This window comes from Calliphora vicina, chromosome 1, assembly GCF_958450345.1.
Source record: "Calliphora vicina chromosome 1, idCalVici1.1, whole genome shotgun sequence".
Lineage (NCBI taxonomy): Eukaryota > Metazoa > Arthropoda > Insecta > Diptera > Calliphoridae > Calliphora > Calliphora vicina.
The window spans coordinates 158,763,919-158,776,781 of NC_088780.1; the positions used below are offsets into that span (position 1 = coordinate 158,763,919).

At 28.3% G+C, this 12,863-nt stretch overlaps 3 protein-coding genes across 3 annotated transcripts in view; 1 reads left to right on the forward strand and 2 right to left on the reverse strand.

Moving 5' to 3' along the window:
* The window catches only part of Map205 (Microtubule-associated protein 205), a 395,519-nt gene that overhangs the window by 136,921 nt on the left and 245,735 nt on the right, over positions 1-12,863 (forward strand). The gene's annotated exons all lie outside the window — the stretch shown is intronic.
* Dpm3 (Dolichyl-phosphate mannosyltransferase subunit 3) lies at positions 5,260-5,812 on the reverse strand. The gene is made up of 2 exons (XM_065510752.1): positions 5,570-5,812; positions 5,260-5,504 (listed from the first exon to the last, which is right to left on the reverse strand). The coding sequence occupies exons 1-2, from the start codon at positions 5,717-5,719 to the stop codon at positions 5,370-5,372; spliced, it is 285 nt and encodes a 94-aa protein (XP_065366824.1). The 5' UTR covers positions 5,720-5,812; the 3' UTR covers positions 5,260-5,369.
* On the reverse strand, positions 8,037-12,047 carry yellow-e3 (L-dopachrome tautomerase yellow-e3). Its single transcript, XM_065516381.1, has 5 exons — positions 11,761-12,047; positions 11,308-11,498; positions 10,872-11,250; positions 10,439-10,803; positions 8,037-8,244 (listed from the first exon to the last, which is right to left on the reverse strand). The coding sequence occupies exons 1-5, from the start codon at positions 12,017-12,019 to the stop codon at positions 8,128-8,130; spliced, it is 1,311 nt and encodes a 436-aa protein (XP_065372453.1). The 5' UTR covers positions 12,020-12,047; the 3' UTR covers positions 8,037-8,127.

A 12,863-nucleotide genomic window follows, 5' to 3' on the forward strand; every position in this document is an offset into this window, starting at 1 on the left:
TACAGTGCTGTCAATTTGTTTATATGTATGTATAATAAATTACTAAATTTATTTCGTTTTTATTTTGTACTGAGAACAAATGAATATACCCAGCACGGCTTGAATATGAATATTATTGTTAATAAATCGTATTTGTTTAGACGGCTTTCGGTCAGACTATGGGGTATCTCCCTGTCTATACCTGATAAATTTTTATCATGATAAACTTCAAAATCGTTGTCAAGATAAAAAATTATCAGGTATAGTCTTCATTTATTAGTATTATTGCTTCGTTATGACAAAATTGTTAGTGCTTTTGCTCAGGCAACTTTGTCTTGACAACAAACGTCATTAATTGTTATGATAAATATTTGTCAAGTATAGACAGGGAGTATGTTTCGGTGAATAAATGTTTTCTATAAATCAAAAATGTTGTAATAGAAAAACCCCCATTTCCTTTCGATATTCATATAGCGATTGACAGTACATTGGAAACTTTTGCAAATATTCAATTAATAGGTCAAAAACGTAAATAATTCTTAGAAAATTGTATTTTTGTTAGCATCTTATTAATATATCGATGGCTTAATATAGAAAGGTCGTATCTCGTTTGTTTTTAAAATCGGTTATTTTACATATTCTGGTAGACAAAAATCAAATAGACCTCCCTTAAAAATTCAGTTTCCTATGTTGACGAATAACAGATTTACAGTAATTATAAAAAAGCCCTAACTCATTTAAAAAATCGTTTCAAAGAAAAATACCTAACTCATTTAAAGTGGAATGCATATTCCATTTTGGTTTATATTAAAACAAACAACTCTTCTAAAAATATTTTTTGATATATTATAAATTATTAGTTGTTTTTTTTTTTGTTTTCAATGATTCTGATATTATTGAGTTTTTTCCTTCACCTGTAAGTCCCGGTCCACACTGTGAAACATTTGCTGCAAAACATTTTTAAATTCTCTTTTGAAACTGCAATCGTGTCCACATAGTATAGTTTTTGCTTTTCAGTTTTTGACATTTCTGTACAGAACGAATACGAACGAATAAATGTGGATGACATACTCAACAAAAATTTCATGTACATGAAACAGAGTACCCTTTTCCATTCCTCTTTCCCCTTTCATCAAAAACTCATGTTTTTCAGCAAATGTTTAACAGTATGGACGGTTAAAAAAATATGTTTCCCATTTTTTGATTTTGACCGATTTTAGGTTCGAATTACTATGGCAATATATATGCACTTCGTTGAAAAGATCTTTGAAATATCGCTCATTTGATATCCAATTGTCTATATTAACGACTTAGTAATTGCCAATATTAAAACTAAGTAATACAAATATAGATCAAAAATAGGTAAAAAAATCGAGGTAATCGTGGCTTATATCTCAACCATTTGCTGGACAGAGAGTGTACAAGCCTTTCTTAAAACAGCAAAGAGTGCCTTCATATTTTCGGCCCAATTTGGCATTCTCTATGAGGAAAAGAACCTTGAGTGGTATTCAAATAATAATATAAATTTTGTACCACTGGAGTCAGTCCAGAACTTCGGCCTGTTGAAAATTATTGGGCTCTTGTAAAAAAAAGATGCATGTTTTCCTGATTTAACGTAGTCAAAATTTTTAAGTTTTTTAAGAAAATAATAAAAACTCCCGATTTTCAATGTTATTTGGTAGGTCGAATTTTATGTATAGATATCGTATTACGGCGAAGTCTGATTTTATTGATTTTAAAGGCTATTATTTTAAAACGGTTTTTAAATAAAAAAAAACTAATAATTTTAAATATTAGTTTCTCTTACCCCAGATCAATTAACATTGCATTGCTTAGTAAACATATCACATATCAATATTATCTAAAACATTTATAAATGAAAAGGGTAGAAATTTTCTAAATACGCCTATGAATAATGCATTTTTTAAATGAAATGTTTAAAATAAACTTTTTAATCATTTAAATGTTTAAATAGATGTAATCATCTTTAAAATAGGTACACTTTATTGAATAATAAAATGGGTTTTTTGTATGACGAATAGTATTGAACTTTTTTAAAACAACTATTAAACCGAAGAATTCGAAAGAATTAATTCTTATATCAATTTTCAAAATCAATTTAAATAGTATGTCTTAACTATTCCATTACGAATTATTTCATACGCTTAATTCCTTATTACATCAAACATATTGAATTTATTCTTTTAAAAAAATAATTCCTTATCATTCATTCATCAATATATATACTTAGTTCCGGTTACAATCGAGAAAATCGACCAACAAATGGCTGCGATTTACCAAAATTTCTTTTTTCAACAAATTTTTTTGTACCAATTTTTTGTTTAGCTAAAAATTGTTTTTAAATTTATCTTAAAATATATTTTGGTGAAGGGTATATAACATTCGGTACAGCCGAATATAGCACTCTTGCTTGTTATTTGTTGCATCTTTATTTATTTTATTAAATTAATTTTTACAATTTACTTCAATTTACATAGATATGTAGATAAACATATGTTTTTATGTAAATGTGTTACGTTTTAAATCATAGTTTTTTAACACAATTTGTTGTGTGTCCCACATGCAAGAATATTCTGCCAAGCTAAATGTTTTAAATCCCTTTGGAATACGTGAGGTATTTAGCAGCAAACATGCTAAAACATTGTATGTACATATTTTATTCGCTGTATTAAAACATAATTTAATTAGAAAAAAAGGTTTTGAATGATTTTAAAATTAATTTGTTAGAAAAGATTAAGGTATAATTTCAAGTTTCTTTTAAATTTAATTAAGATTTAATACATTTCACTTTTAGAATAATTAATTGTTATTAAGGTTAATCTAAGCCAATATAAATTTTGTCAACATTTTGAACATCCCATTTCATTTCAACATCATGAACTAACATTTTGATTAGTTATTTTATTTAAACACTAGCTTAACACGTTGCGCTTCGCTACCCCTATCGTAGTAAAATTAATAAATGTGAAAGGGTTTTATAAAAAGTTAAATGAATATACAGGCCTTTCACACATCTGATTCTGATTTTCGTATTAAAACAAATATGAAGGTTTTGGTACAGAAATTGATTAAAAATTTTAGAAAACCAAATAATTGCAATCAAATGTCAATTCCACTTTAAAAACTGAAAGTGGTTTCATTCCGAAAGAAATTTTCGGTTTACTTTTTCTGAAGAAACAAAATATGGAATGAATTCAACTTTCGATCGGAATGGAATTCTGTGACAGGCCTGATAATTAATACCGGCATTTTTTGTTAGTTTTTAATTGTATACCATGCATTTGCAATTGAAAATATATAAAATATCCTGCGATTTTAAAAAATATTGATGCTTTTCTTAAGACTTTCGCTCTGCTATAATGGGCAAGTTTCAATCCAGCCTATTTTTAGTCAAACTATTGTACTTACAATGATAGGAAAATAATTTATAAAAAGTTAGAAGACTCTAGCTATATTAGTACTTCAGATATTCGAAAATAATTATTTACTTTGTATGATCTGATATCCAGATATCCATTAATAAAAATTAAACCGAATGTGGAACGGGTTACCCAATCTGTTTCGAATCCACTCACTTTAAGACAAACAACGGATACTGGCAACAAAGCAATTTAAACTTCTCAAAATATTCGATAATTAATATTATCTTTGAACCCTTGTTCCGAACTGCATTTTGAGAATGTCATCATATTTTCGAAATACGACCACAATTTTTGTTTCGAAATCCATTCCAAAATTGTTCAGTCTTTATTTAACTAAAGAACAAATAGCACTGGTTCCTCAAAATTTTTAAATTTTCACTTTTTGCAAGAAATCGATGTGCAGTGGTAGATACATACAGATAATTTGTACAAATTATCACTGGAAGTTACGGGATTCCGTTCGTTTACTTTTAGAAACTTGTAACGAGAGAGAAAGAGAGTGTTAAAAGTGACAGTTCGTAGCTAGATAACATGATATTTTTTACTGAACATTTTTTCAGTTCCTCTTTAGAGGAACCAGTGCGAAATATTTGTTTTTGTATACAATTTTCCTTTAATTCTATCCTAATTCGCTCAAAATAATAAAATTTTCAATATAATTTTATATCAAATGGACTTCGCTGTGAAGGGCTTGACCAGTATTCCAATTTTCAATGATTTTAGTACACAGATTAGTCAGAATTTAAATAAAACAGGTAAATTAACAAAAGATAAAACAACATAATCGACATGAACTGTCATGCGACTATTGGATCTAGGAGCCTAAACGATTTGTCCAGAAACTCAGCGACAAGTCATAATTGGAATACTCTCCCTGAGTTCTCTGTTTTTATATCAACGCGTTGCAACTGTTGTAACTAATTATAATCTTGTCGTCGATAAGCCGATTTGTTTTGTAAAATTGAACATTGTAATATTTATAAGCCTATAATCATTTAATTATTTTAATAAAAATAATCATGCTCATGATAAAAATTATCTTTTGAGTTGTGATTATAAATACACCTTTTGAGCGCAAGTGATATTTAAGTACTCTATAATGTTATACCCAACTACTGGCTCACAAAAATGTTTGAACACTTCGGAAAGGCTAATTTCTATCACGATCATTATAAAATATTTTAATAAAACCAACAATGTGAATATAAAATTACATTTATTATTCACAATAAATAATATTTAGTTTGAAATAAAAAAAATACGACTATAATGATTACAAATTAAAAAATATGAATATCTATATAGTTATTAATTGAATTGTTTAAATATAAACATGCAATCTTTAAACATATGTATATTAGAGCGGTCCTTAAAAAATAGATTAGCTTTTAATGTGTCTTATTTTTTGTTCAGTAGTAGTTGAATCTAACGGATTTAAAATTCGAAGGCAATCGTACAATGATAATCCGTGCCGGAAATCAAATGATAGATGTGAAATCAATAAAAGAATGGTATGTACTTATTTTGATTTCTATAAAATTGTTGCTATTTGAAAGACAATTTTCTCTAGAAGATAAGATTTATGTAAAAATATCAACAAATATTTTAACTTAAATTTAAAAAAAAGAACCATACCCAATTTTATAACTTTCAATAGAGTTCCGGCACGGGTTCTCGTTACCTGATTGGGCTCAAATTTTGCATCAGTTACTTTTAGCTGCTAAAGAACAAAATTATATCCATCTAAAACAACTAAATTTTTTAAGGCCAGGTCTAATACACATTACTCGTGCAAAAAGTTTAATAAACCTTTTCCAAACAATGTCAACAACAGTAATTTGTTTTATTTACACATTTTGTTCGTAGTATCTTGATAGAACATATTTAATTTTATTCTCATTACTTTATCAAAATTGTTATAAATAAGTTATTATTTGCATAATAAAACTAATCTCTAAATTTAAGACCTTTGGCTATTAAATCCTTACGAGCTTCTTGTATTTGCTCTTGCAATTCTTTGGCTGCTTCCGGACAATCATTGAAAGTAAAGGTGCGATATAAAACAGTGCCAGCAGCGTATAACTAAAAGATAATAATTTTATTTAAATTTATAGCTGTATATTTTAATTTATACTAAATAAACTTACACCAAACATAAGCACCAAAATATAAGGTAATAGTTGTAAAGGAAATAACAATTTTTCCATACCCGGCGTTTTAATGGTAGCGAATAGAATACCAAAATATGGCACTAAAAACAGTAGTAAATACATTAACCAACGTTGTAAATTAGTCATATTTATTGTTGAATTCTTAATTTTTTATTAATAAAAGGAATGTTTTAAGAAATGCTTATAGAAACTCTTAAAAAAAACTTTGATAACAAACAAATTAGTGTCAATTATTATGTGTGCATATTGTGGCGATGTGTCAACACAAACAGCTGTGTATAAACAACACAAGTGCTACCAACTGTTAAATAATAAAGAAATATATATCATGTAGTTGGCAACGCTTTCAATAGACCGTTAAATTTAAATTTACAGTTCCACAAGAACTACAATAGGATTTTTATTATTTGATCTGGTTTGGTTTTATTATAACAATGTTATTGAAAAAAGTGTTAAAAATTTACAAAAAATAAAAATAAACCTGAAAATAATTTAGTTCTTTCTTAATGGATTGTCCGATTTTAATAGAAGTTTCTATGTACATTTATAGAATGTAGTTAGGGTTTTTAATTTCCCACCCTTTTTTGATTCCCGGGAATCGGTAAATTTTTTTCTACATTCCCGGGTACCCGGCTATTCCCGAAATTTATAATTATACTGTAAATTAGGAATATTATAGCCAAATTTCATATAAAAACTAAGTGTTATAATTATTAAATATCAGAGCTTCGAATTAATTAATAAAATTTTAGCTAAATTCACTAAAATCTTAATCCGTAGTTAAAGAATGTCAGCCTTTCATTCCATAAATCCATTCTTAATATTTAATTTTTTAGATTCATTCCAAAGCCTTTGTTTAAACTGAATTAATTTAAAGTTAATTAATAACAGAATTTATTCAAACTTTGAATGATTAAATTTTTGTTAAATCAAATCATTTACAAAATTAATTGAAAAAATTGTCTTAAGCCTTTTTGTACTAGATTTGAATTGAAGAAAAATTTATTCATTTAATAAATTTTTGGAGCTATTTTGGTATGGATTTGATGAAGAAATTTAAAGAAATTTGAATGATTCAATAAGAAATAAATTCTATAAATAATGAATTCACTTTTTTAATTTTCATACGAAAAACCCCAAATAAATAATAATAATAAGTGGTCTATTATTGCCGAAATATAAGCAAAAAACTGTAAAAAACTTTTCACTGTTTTTTGGTGAACAAAATAGAGTTCTAATTTCTTTTCTATGTATTTTCGTCAGTTATTAATTCCCGGGAATCGGGTAGTGAAAAATTGGCAAAATTCCCGGGAAATTTGTACCGGGAATTCCCGGGATAAAAACCCTAAATGTAGTTAGTTATACTTGATAGCATTGGTAAAACAATGGCAATTTTGAAACTTCTGCAAGAAAGACGACTAAAACTAAAAAATAATATTTTACATTTATTTCAATATTTATTTTCATAATTTATTTTTTCCGCACAATACGTTTTTTAAATAGTTGGTAAAAATAGCTAGACTTGCGAAAATTTGAATGCTGGATTGAAGCAAACGACAATCTGTGATAAATATTCAATTAATAAATTAGCAGTTTCAAAACCTCAATATTTGCAAATAGTTTTGGTTGTGATAACCTAATTTCTTGTTAATCAAATAATTCTGAATTTTTCTGACTAAATTTTTTTGGGGTGATAAAAATTCTATTATTTAAATTTAGAATTCTCCTATATTAATGGGATTCCTGTTGCTAATGTCGAACAAAATCAATAGGTATTAGAGAATCCAAAACCGAAACCGGTCAACCGGTTTTTTCATCTTTGTAAACTCCACCGGTTTGGGTTTTTTAACAATTCGGTTTTTTTTTTAAAACCGGTTTTAATGAAATATATTTTCTAAAGCTCATTGAAACATATTTATGAAAAACTTTGATACCATTTTAAAAAATATTGATTTATTTTATAGAAAATTATAGCATATTTCGTAAAAGATATAAAATAATTGCATAAATATAGAGCCTTAAGAATTCAAAAATGCTAAATTTCCGAAGATTTAGTACACAATTCTAAACACATTTCCAATTACCGTCCACAAATAATAAATTTAAGGAGACCTTTTTCATATTAAATGAAAATTTAAACCGATTAACCGGTTTTTTTGAAGACAAAACCCGAAACCGTTTAACCGGTTTTTTTTAAAAGACAATAATCAAAACCGGTTTTTTCAAAAACACACTTTATCGGTTAAAACGGAAACCGGACACTCTAATAGGTATATTCGAATTTTTCGATTGGCAACAAAATACAACGATTTTGTTTTATCTGTGCATAAATAATACTGTAATTTTAAGAAGAAAACTTGTAAAGAAATTTCCCGGAAGAAAAATATTCACGGGAATTTTCCCAATTAGGAACCCTACTCTGGAATCAAAAATCATAGCGAAATATGTGTTACTTAAGAATGTAAATGATTTTTTTTAATTATATAGTACAATTTAATAATATTTACAATTTAAAATCCATTTTATCTTAAATATTAATTTGCATCATTTATGCCAATTGTACAAAGTTCTGAACGTAAAAGATTTCGCACACGACAGCCCATAATTTGATACATTATTAGATCCTGCTGTACAGTGTTGCCGACAAACAGCTGAAATAAAAGAATTAAATCGGTTTTAATGAATTTTTAATATTCATATTAATACTATAAAAATCCTTAATAGAAACAGTACCAATTTGTATAAATTTGAGTACATTTTTGTGCAAAATATATTTATTGACATAATTATTCTTATATTAGATCATTATTGTAATAATAATGTATAAAATTTAGGGATATTCATTTTAAAATTCCCTTGCTAAAGTATATTGTACCAAATCAGTGATGTTAACCGTACGGTAATTACCGTATTGTACGGTAATTTAGACCTCCGTACGGTAGCCAGGTAATTTCTACATTTGTACGGTAATTTTAAAAAGTTTAAATTTTTAAAAATTATATCCCAAACGTTATATTTCCATAATGTGTCTATAATATAGCTCTATATATAATGTACATATTTCTCATTAAAATAATCATAAAACTTTGAGGATGATGATAACCAACTACCACTAGACAAAATATATCTACGCGGTAAAGTAATCGCAAGTCTTTCAAGTATTGATATTTCAACATACAAATTAGTATTAAAAACTGATCGTAATAAATCCCCAATTGTTCGATACCAATATTTCTATAATTCCTTTAGTTTTGCATTTCCCAGAAGCTGTTGAAATGGATGAATTTAAATAAATAGATACGGAATTTATATTATAAGGCAAATAAATGATGTTGACAAAAATGGCATTCTGCTGTTTTACAAACATGGTCCTATATTCAAAACCCACTATCTTTGATATTCACGAAAATTACTTTTTGATAGTAAAATGTTCAGTAAAACAGCCCTCATTTATGGTGTGAATTTCTTACAACCTATTGTCTTTTGCAGTTTTATTTGTATTTTTATATTATGTTAAACAATTATTTTTTTCCGAATGCAAAAGCCTCTATCTTTTCAAATAATTTTCAAATATTTTTTTGGAATAATTTCTTCTTGCAATTCATGTTTTCCTACTAATTTTTGAATGCTGAACATGAAAATATTTTACCATTTTGTTTTTGGAAAATATAATTTCCATGGCATAAAAATAAATGGTTAAAGTTGGAGTTTACTTTTAAAGTTTTTTTTATCTTATGTTAAAAACTGACAGATGGCATAAATGAAATCAAAATAATTTAATTCTATTAAAATGCAAAATCCTCTATCTTTTAATTTTTATATACACATTGAATATTTGGAGAAGAAAAACCTTCTAGCATACCGAATTTTAATAACTCAAGTAATACGCGACAAAAAACAGTTTTTTGGCTTTCCTGAAAAGTTGTTTTTTAAGATAGAGAGTTTTGAATATAGGCCCTCGATATATTGAATTATAAAAATAAACCTGTTTCAATAAGAAAATATTATTATTTTTGTACTAAACTTTGGATACGGTAATTTTACCTAAAAAACGGTAATTTTTTTAGGGCTGTACGGTAATCGAAATTAAAAAGTTAACATCACTGTGCCAAATTGAGCGATTTTATACAATTCTTATATAAAATTTGAACTAGAAACTTCAATAAAAGTATACCAAGTTTAACACATTTTAAACGGTTAAGGTCCGATGCCTTTTCGAAACATATTCACCCTTATCGTGGTTGGCGTAAACGTCATACGCCTACGGCAGTTTCGTACTAGATTAAAGAAACAGTTTGCATTTTATCTTCAATTTAGTACGAAACAGTCGTAGGCGTAAGACGTTTACGCCAATCACGAAAGGGTGATTGTTTCCACCTTTAGAAATATTTCTTCATTCAAGATTAAAAAATCAGAAACATAAAACTGAATTAGATTTAAATTATCAAAAAATTAATAATTCAAATGTTGTAGATATTCACCCTTATCGTGGTTGCCGTAACCGTCATACGCCTACGACAGTTTCGTTCTAGATTAAAGATAAAATACAAACTTGTTCTTTAATCTAGTACGAAACTGGCGTAGGCGTAAGACGTTTACGCCCACCCCGATAAGGGTGATTATAAATTTATACAACAATAAGTGAATTCCGTAAGTTATCTGAGGGTTTCAGACAGACATAGCTTAGAAATCTATATATAAGGTTTAGGAATTTATATACTCAAAGGGTCGTAAATTAATATTCTAGAAATGAAAAAAATATTCCTATATATCCTTATCACTAACTTTAAAGGGTATAAAATCAATTTGGCAAAATTTTTTTTAGTATTTTCTTTTAGAACATACCTTTGGCTCTGTGCTTAAAGCCCACAACTCCTGTTCCTTTTGTTGATTTTCGCTTAACTTAAGACCCGTAACAAAACGCCATTGTTGTGGTCCATACGCCACCACATTTAAATCATCTGCCGTATAATTTCTGCCCTCTTTCCAACGGATTAAAGCACTTGAACCTATAATGCTGCAATATAAATTGCCATTACTATCCATAATTTCCGACTCACATTGCAGGCCTCGAGAGCCCAAGGTGGTAAAATATTTATCGATCAAAGTATAGCCCTTGGGATAATACCATAATGATTCGTTATTAACATATTTTAAAGCAATACGAATTTCATTGAAACTATTTAATGAATGGAAATATAAATAACGTTCTGTAATACAAAAATTTATTAATTATTTAGAATTATATTCTACAAATCTACAAAATTTCTATAGTTACCTTGCATTTGATTATTTTTTGGACTTAAGCTGACAGTAAATATACCATCATGAGCATTATTTCGGAAAGTTTTGTCTGGTTTCATGAGCTCATGTTCTATGCGCCAGGATTTTTGTTTCAACATGTTGTAGACAATTAAACCATGACCCCAAGCATCAGATATATACACTATAGTATCTAGACATTCTTCTGCTGACTTAACATCAGCTATCATATCGGTGTAAACCGAAATACCGGCTTTATAATTATTACTAGGTAGTTTAAAACCATGTATTAATTCGTCTGTCTTAAGATCAAAAACTAGGAGTTGAGGAGCACACCATTGTAGAGAATTAATTTGTCCCGAATCTATAATCCATAATCTGTGACATTCATCGACCTATGAAATTTGGGGATGAAAGTTATTTCAAGATTTAAATTTATATTTATTACTTACATAAGTCCTTAGAGCCGATGTTATGGAAGTGCAATTTAATCCGTGACTTCTATGCCATTCATAGCTGGGATATGCTGTCACTCTTGGATTGTTTGTTACATTGTGATCTTCCGGTGTTATTGTGGCCAATGAGTAGGGTACACCGAAATTTAATCGTGGTATTGTGAGAAAGATTCGATGTTTATTATTATCTGAAAGAAATTTTGTATTAAAATAATATATAAAATTCTTTATTTAAATGGTTCTTAAAATAAATATTTGTATTTTCACACCCCCCACCAGCTAAAACCCACGTCACAACACTTTTAGTCCCATTTTCTCAATTAAGGGTTATCGTTTTTTGTAACGATATACCTACTTCCAATTAATATAATTCTTGTATGAGATTTAGAAAATGGAGCTTACTTTAATTACAATTTACTAATTTGTGGCGCAAATAATAAATTTCGTTACCTTTATACTCCACATCAATATCCACCGGCAATTGTATGCGATTAACATCATAATAAGCATTATTAACAGCAACTTCTCTATCCATTACAGTTGGAAAGGTCATGTTAATACCGTGAGACCACTGGTGCAGTGTAAAAAATTGTCTTTGGCGCAGTACAGTTCCTTGACACTCAAATACCGCATTGAAAAGGATTAACCGTATGAACAAACACAATATAAATCCGTACATTTTTTGGCTCGTCTTTGTAAATGAAAACATAGGAGTTAAAAACAAGGCACGTCTTTACCACACCTTCAACAAATACCAACTGAAAATCAGGTAAGTTTAAACTTAAGATTTTTATTACAAAACAACTGAATACAACACAGACTACAACCAACCGACAACTAAAGAAACAGACCATCCATCTAACCCGGCATCGATCTTTCTAACCAGACATATAACTTACTTGCAACATCCACAAACAGAAACAGTCATCGAGACATAAAGGAAACCCCTTTATCAAATAATTTTCTCTCTCTGTTTTACGTTCTTGTCTGGCTGGCTGTCTGTCTGTCTGCTTGAATGAAAGCAAATAAAAATATACAATTCTAATCTAAACAAACCATTCAATTTCGATTTTGTTGCGCGCTCATCATGTACGCAGCAGCAACAGCATCTTCTTGAGAACATGAACATAAAACACATTGTGTTGCACTTGTCTCGATGCAAGTACGAGTTAGTTCCAGCCAAAAATCGTGAAGATCAGTGTGTATTTAGGCGCTAACAAGTTCTAATTGACTATTTATGCCCTTTATCTACGGTTGTTTATCTTACGACTGTTTCAAGTTCTTACCAAACAATAATGTTGTTAAAATGGGTGTTCTAAAATGTGGTGTTATTAGAAATTTGGTGCAACTCGGAAACGATTAAAAGCGATAATTAACGGTAATTTAAATTACTTCGGTAACGGTAATTTCGCCCTGCACATTTTTGGTCTGACCTTATTTGTTAAGAACATTCTCGAATTACTTTCGAACTTTCTCGATACACCAGATACATCTTTATTTTATATATTCAATTTATTTGTTATTAAATTTTAATTTCAGATTTCAATAAAATT